At 43.5% G+C, this 7649-nt stretch overlaps 1 protein-coding gene across 1 annotated transcript; it reads left to right on the top strand.

The window, feature by feature from the left end:
• The first annotated feature begins 329 nt into the window (after positions 1-329).
• On the top strand, positions 330-4687 carry LOC128979299 (phospholipase A2 inhibitor NAI-like). Its single transcript, XM_054397516.1, has 5 exons — positions 330-378; positions 1593-1712; positions 2616-2765; positions 2908-3048; positions 4455-4687. The coding sequence occupies exons 1-5, from the start codon at positions 330-332 to the stop codon at positions 4685-4687; spliced, it is 693 nt and encodes a 230-aa protein (XP_054253491.1).
• Positions 4688-7649: the final 2962 nt, after the last annotated feature.

Below are 7649 nucleotides of genomic sequence, written 5' to 3'. Positions count from 1 at the left end.
GGGCAAATGTTCCAGTGCCTGGCCATGTCTTATACTGACCAAGCTGAGGAACTCCTCTTTTACTGCATTGCCATTGTTGTTTTTATTCAATGAAGAGTTCAGTTGGGTTCAACAGCTGCTTGATGCTGGATTCAGCTGTTTCTGTGGGGGATCTTGGGATATAGCAGAACTCTGTATCTACACCCAGGGTTTGAGGCTCAGGCCATGTCATTTCCCTAGCTGCCACTTCCCCAAAACACCCTGTTTCCTTCCAGTTTATAAAGCCCTTGTGTCACACAGTGCTGTGTTCAGCAAGACTCAACAGCTCCCTGTGCTTGTATCCCATCAACATGAAAGTGTCCCTTAGCCTCAGCTTCTTCCTGACTTTCTTGGACCCAGGTGAGTTTTCCACTGCAACCTGTGGGGCTGTGAGACATGGAAGTGGTCTGGGAAGGAACGCTTTATGTGTAGGGCCATTCCTGCTGTCTGAGCCATAGAAACCCTTCATCGAAGGGGATCTGCATCACAGAGGGGTAGCTGGTCTCGGGGTACCTTTGATGCTATGTACCCATGTGCTCATGAGGGTACAGACATTTACAATATGAACTGAACGTGTCAGATCCTGTGTTAGTCACTGGTGATCTATCTGGCACTATCACAGGAGTGATTCTGGTTTCTCTGAGGCAGACATATCTTTGATCAGCTGGTCTGATTTCCAGACACCATTTACCACAAACCGAAGTCCTAATTTATTTTGGTTGTACCCAGAGTCTTGTGACACTTTTAGACATTATATGTGATCTCAGGTGTCCTTCAGTTGTATTCTAGAAGAGCACTTGGTGTCTTGGAGGTCCTATATCAGACCTTCCGTTCTCTGTGGATATTACAAGCTACTGCAAGGTGTCTTAGATGGCACATGCATTTAGGGAACTGACACATGCCCCAGACCTCTTAATCTATGTGCTGGACCCTTGGGTCCTGATAAGTGTGTGTCAGGGAAGACATGTTGCTTGTCTTATCTTGATAAACACTTTACCAACACTTTTTAAGTGTTTCATGATGAGTGTCTGATATTCCTGTCTGCTTAAAGTATTCCAGAAGGTGGTTGGTAAAGTGTTTTCCCCTGAGACCTAGAAAAAGAGACCATTCCTCAGTTTGCATGTTGCATGGTCAACACCTGCTGGCATCCTGTTGATCCCCAGACATTTGGGTGCACCTGCTCACTGCACAGAAAGGATTTTGAGGTCTTGGAATGCAGGAATAATTGAACATCTGCCGGCATGGAGGGGTTTGTGGGAATGCTGTCTTTAGCAACCTTCAGGAAACCAAGCAAACATCATTGTATAGGAGACAAGGGAAGCTGGATGGGTATTGGTGGTTAAAACATAAAATATTATCCCAAAATGGCTTCCCCTCCTTTGCCCAAATTCAAGCTCATACTAGTATAAATAATAATACAAATAATAAAAAAGAATCCATGCATTGAGCAATGAAACAGGAAAAATAACGGAAGAGGCTTGTGAAAAGTGCTGATCAAATGCTGGTGTTAATGAAATGGGAACTGAGTTCCCTCATGACTGCTACCCAGCAATGTGTCCTCTTTGCTTCCTCAGGGATCTGCCTTCAATGTGAGGTTTGTCATGGCATTGGAAGAAGCTGCTCTGGCCCCATGAAAACTTGTAGTGAAGTCAGTGAAGATACCTGTGCCATCATTCTTCATGAGGTCATGATAGGTAGGTGAGATATTCACTATGGTTCTCTGACTGCTCAGCTGTCCAAGTGGGGCTGGGGACAAGTCTCTCTTCTCACTTCTGTCTTAGGTGAGTCATTGAATAAGCTGTTAATTTTCCATTTCATTCAGAGATCAAGATTGAAAAAAAATCTCTCTATTCCTTTATTTTGAGAGAAGTTTCATACTGGGAAGGCTTGGCTTTTAGTCTTGGAAAGGAGTATCTAGGCAGCATGCTAGGAGGAGAGACTGGTTTGTAACTCTGGTTAATGTGAGTAGTTGGGCTGAGAAGCTGTGCTCTGAGGGGCACAAGGCTGCTGGCATGTAACACTGAGGATGCAATTGCCATGGGTGGAGGGAGAAACTGGCCTGCATCCCCTTGAGCAGGGAAACGGGCACCAGGCAGCCAAGTGGCACCACCAGGGCTGAGCTATCACCATGTCCCCATGGCTGACAAGCCAAAGATTGGTACTGAGCCATAACACAACTGCACACTTGGTTGTCCTTGACTATTGCCTGACTTCAGTAATAGCGACATTGACTTTTAGAGTGGAGGTTGGCTCACAGTTTTGGTGCTGGCAGCTCCAGTGCATATCTTTCTTCTGGTTGTGCAAAACCACTGTTCATCCTTGAAGCACTGGAGGGGCCTTAGTAAACGCAATATAACTGTTCTGCTCCCCATTACAACTTCTGAGTTTAGAGTTGGGGGAAGACTGTACTTGCCTGTGTCAGGGTGTTTGTGGCTGCAATGGATTGTGTGTTCTCTGGACTGGAGGTAGTGTGGGTGGTGTGTCAGAGGCATTCAAGTCACCCCATAAGCTCTGCCTACCATTTGCTGCTGTAGGAATTAATGGAAGGGGAAAGGAGTTACTTTGCGCTCAAGAACTTGGTACTTGCTTCATTACAGGAGGGATGCTTATCCCTTCATCCATCAAGTCCTGCCTGTCATCCAGCATGTGCCAGCTTGGCCCTATCACCATGAACTATGGGAAGGTAAAAGCAAGAAGCCACTTGGCTTGTTGCACAGGTGATGACTGTCAAAAGGTTTCTGTCTCATGTAAGTTCTCTATTTCCTTATAATCCATTGCCTCTCTGTCTGCCCCAGTTGAGGTGAAGGCTTCCAGACTAAGCCATCAGAGGGCTTGCTCCTCTTATTCTATCATTAATGAGCCACTTATGGCCCATTTCTTCCCTTTCAGTGCCACCAGAGGACAATGTGCCAAATGGTTACCAGTGTCCTGCCTGTTACAGTGTGGACTCCTTCCAGTGTGGTGATGAAATTGTAAACTGCACTGGATTTGAAACCCAGTGTGTTGACCTTGCTGGGTTAATGAATTCTGGTAAGTACCTTTCATTTGGGGCTGTCTTTCATCTTTTTGATTAAATGAGTAAAAACAATCTAAGGTGATGCAATACAGAGACATGAAATTGAACGAAAAGTGTGTAGTTAAAAAAAAGAGGAAGAGACACAGAATTGAAATGGAATATGCTCAAAGCTGGTAAAAGAGTGTGTTTTTTTCTTCCTCCTTTCCCATAATGCATGGATAGCTCAAGTCAAGAGCAGAACTGAATAGCTTAAGCAATCAGATACATGGGCATGTAGTAAATCTGACCAGGACCCTGAACATGCTGGCATGCCAAAGTGTATGAGGATGGCTCTGGATATAAACCAGGTGCCTGCTTAGTAGAAGTTCAGATGAAACTAATATAGAGCCACTGGCTTTCTCATGAGGTGACACTGGTCACTGGAGACAAGATCCTGTTTATTATAGCAGTGCCTCTGCTCCTAGAGAGCCTCCCTCCCCATGAATACTAGGGATGAGCTTTTGAAATACCCAAAGATGTTCCATGTGAGGGAACTCCAGCCTTTGAATGGCTGGGGTTGCCAGCAGCATGTGACAATTTTGTTCAGCAACTGTTTTCCACTTGAGGAGCCGTAATCAGAGGGAGGAAAGTAGACAGCAAACTCTCTGGTTACTCCACTTTCCTCTCCTGCCACAGACAAAAGGCTATTGTGTTTCACGACTGTCCTACTGGTTCTCCAGCAGGCAGGAAAAAATAAGGTGGAAATTACAGGCAGCAGCACCTGGTGTAGAAGCAGACTGGGAAAAAAAATCATGTTTTGTATGGGTGATGTTTTTCTGAGTGGGTAATATTGAGGGGTGATGGTATGATACCTGAACGTCTTTCCTATGAACTTCATAGATATGTTGCCCAAATCCTGAATTAGAAAATGTTTCACAGACAGCATGAAGTGAAACAAGAATTTTCTGACTCACAACAATAGAAACAAAGTGGTGCAATTGAATCAGTGTACCACTGAAATAAAGATTGCTCATAATTTTCTTTAATTAATTGTCCAGTGTAAATAGAGGAAACCTGTATGTTGTAACAAGCTGTGCACAGGAAGCAGTGGTGTGAGAAAGCACATCAAAGTGAGGGACTAATGAAGTGCTTTTATACATTATTTGTATTTGAGATAAAAACATCCAGCAGAATATTAGATGTTCTTAAAAATCATATTTATTCAGCATCCACAAAGAAAATACACCCCCTTTGCTCTTCAAGTCAACCATTATGACCTTGCTGCTTCTTCAAATTTGTTCAAAGTATGGGAACAGACAGAAATGGGTTGGTGGGTTTGGAGCAACTGGTTGTAAGGAATGGGCTGGGAATGGGGACGTCATGGACCAGGGATGAAGGCTGTTTCCCTTGCTGAATGGTATGTACTTCTTTTCTTGTGTAGGAGGACTGTCTGTGAAAGCTGCTATGAGGGGCTGCACCACCATTTCTGAATGCAGTCTTGTAGGAGATGGAAAAAGCAATCTAGGGACAATGGACATAAAGTTAAGGAGGTTCCACTGTGAACCAGCTTCTATTTCAGTTACTGCAAGTTCTGCATTTGCCCCTCCACACACCCTTTTCCTCCCTGTCCTGTTAGGCTTCATCTTAGGAAGGTACTTTTCTGATTCTCACTAGTACTGAGTTAAACAAAGTCTATTACAAACTACAGCAGTGGCTTGCCCTGAGTACTGTTTACTGTGGCCTCTCTTGTGTGGGGATTTTGTTTTCAGATTAGCTCCTCTTTCATAATTTCACAGAATAAAGACAATTCTTACACTGCTTTTGTTTCTGCATTGATTTAATCTTATTTAACGCTTCATAGGTTCAGTTGTAGTTGGTTTTGTGTTACATTCTGAGTGTTTTGTCCATACTGGAACCAGGGGAGGCTGTTAAGAGGTGCCCACACACCACATAGGCAACTTGGAGCTCTCCAGATATCTTTACAGTCTGTATCCACTATCTCATGATAAGTGATAAGTTTCAAAGCCACTTTTCCATGCTCTGAAAAGGACTGAAGGTGAGTTCCTGAGAGGTTCATCATGATTAAAGAGATACCTTCATCTTTTTTCCCTCCTTTGTAGCCTGTGTGTCCATGATAGGAGATGTCCCTCTGCTCAGAGGGCTGCTTTTGGCCTCTGTGCAGCTCTGAAGTAGTCTCCACTTCAAAGAAGAGCCAGCCATCTTTTGCTACAAGCAAACTGCTCTCGGCAAAAGCCTTTCCCCTTGTGGCTGTTTTTCCTGCCCTACCAGATACTCTTCCATTCTGTCTTAGATTCCATGATTATCTGGAATAAATGCTTACCTTAGAAAGATTAATTTCATAAATTAAGCAAGTTTCTATGGTGACAAACTCCTGGGAGTCCAAGTAATGTGAAGCTTTAGGCCAGTGCCTAGTTCTCTCCTGTTAGCCAGCATCACTGTACCTGGAAGGTAGTGTGGGCTGTAGGCAAAAGGTGAGAGCAGCGGGAGCTCTGGGACATGCTGGAGTACAGAGTGTAGGATGAGGTTAGTAAACTTCAATGTTTCACTATGCATCTGATCCCAGATAAGTGGCTCATTTTCAGAGCAGATCACAGGATTATTGACCAAAGCACATTATTGTGACTATCCTTAATAGCCCAGGCTCATGGTGCAAGTGTGCAGTGTTTTGGACATGGAGTTACAGAAATCAAACAATGATATTTTATAGCCTGGTTTTATGCTGTGGCAGGAACCACTATGGACAGCCTTAGCTACTGAAACCAGACCATAATGTGTAGCAGTAGTGAGATGACTATGCCTACATATGTATATATGAATATATATGTGAACAGCTGAATATATTTGATGAGGACTGAATGTTCTTGTAATTTTTGTCTCCCCCAGACTTTCTCTTCCTCTGAAACAGGATAAAACTCCTTTCTTCCTAGTATTCCTGCTGAGTTGTGTGGGAGAGAATTTCCCCTTTGGATGTGGGTCTGAGAGTGAAAATTAATTTTTCAGGTGCAGAGTGGAAAGATAATACAGAGTTAATGCAGGAAAAAGATCTAGTTAGGCTCAGTTAATGAGTTATTTATTTGCAAGGGCTATGCAATTACAGTGTGGATGTTCAAGAGGGAATACAGCTCCCCTTCATGGTGTGGCAATAGACTGATACTGCAGCAACCCACTCATTCAGCATTTTTCCAGATCTGATAACACCCTGGAATTAAAAAAATTCTCTATCTATGCAAGCACATTATCCCTGAACACATCTCCTGCACGTTCATGCAGAACATTACATTACTGTCCATGGTACCCCCATGGCAGGTCTTGATCTGCTTCAGTGGCTCACCCCCCCCCACTTTCTGTTTATTTCACTTTGGCCTTTGATGTTATCAGGATGGAAAAGCTAAGCTGATTTGTTCAGCCTGGTCAAGACTTGGATGAGGCATGTCCAGAGAGACACAGTGCTAGTGTGGTATTTAGGGGAAGACAAAGAATAAAGCAGACAGTAATGTTTCTGACAAGGGCTTGTGGTGTAGAGAGGAGCATCATCTCCATTTTGACCTTTAACTCAGTGTGGAGGCAAACAAAACTGCTGCCATCAATGGCTGTATAAATGAGGGAGTGACAAGTGGAAATAACCCTGCATCTTTACGACTGTTCCTACCCTAATGCTTGGTCTGTTGCAGCACCTACATTTTTAAAGGCTGCTAGAAATGTAAAGCATGAAATAAAATGCCTTACATTGAAAGTCTTCAGGAGCATAAACCTGTGATCTCACTGAAAAGAAGATAGAGAAGTGGCTTATTTGTAGGTTATAAACACTCTTATGTGGAAATGATGAGATCTTAAACGGCTCTTCTATACCTGAGAGTGCAGCAGAAACCCAACAAATCCAAAGAGAAAGTCATGCTGTTGCTGTGCATATACTGCAGCTGTTAGAGCAAAGGAGTCATCAGCTTTTGATGTCTGCAAACCCAGCAAGAAAGCCTTTCAGAAATGAATGTTTTAATTGCAAACTAAAGCGTTTCAGACAGAGCTGGTAGAAACATAATAGACCAGAGTATGAAGAAAGGTGATGAGATGATGAGCCCCTCTGATCTCAAATCTGGCTCCCGGGGAGAGAGATGATGATGAAGTGTGTTCAGACAAAAGCGATACAAAGGAAGTGAAAAACCAATGGTGGCATCAAATTTACACAACCCAATCAAACAATGGGATCTCAGTATCTTGAGCAAGGAGTGATGAATGAGCAACACTTGACTCTAAGTGTCTGTACAGTGTGAACACCAGAGGGGGAGCAATCTTCATCAATTCTCTGTGAAACAGCCATCATGGTGAATGTGGAAAGCCCTGTCCCTTGCAGAGTTTAGTTGAGGATATGCAGTAGAGGGCAGCCCCAAGGTCATAGGCATGTTGGAAAGGGGCAAAGAAAGATGTGGCCAAAACAGTAAATGAAATGACTCCTCCTGATTTTAATGGGCTTTGAAACAAGCCTCAGACACCAAACAGCATTGTTTCCATCAGCAGCTTGTCCTTGTAATAAATACAAACCCTACTCCCACACATGCAGACATGTAAATACCAAATCCTCCCTTAGATCTTGCAAACGCTTCAGCTAACCAGGCATGTG

The sequence above is a fragment of the Indicator indicator genome, chromosome Z (genome assembly GCF_027791375.1).
Source record: "Indicator indicator isolate 239-I01 chromosome Z, UM_Iind_1.1, whole genome shotgun sequence".
Classification (NCBI taxonomy): Eukaryota; Metazoa; Chordata; class Aves; order Piciformes; family Indicatoridae; genus Indicator; species Indicator indicator.
This window is presented reverse-complemented; position numbering and strand designations above follow the sequence as displayed.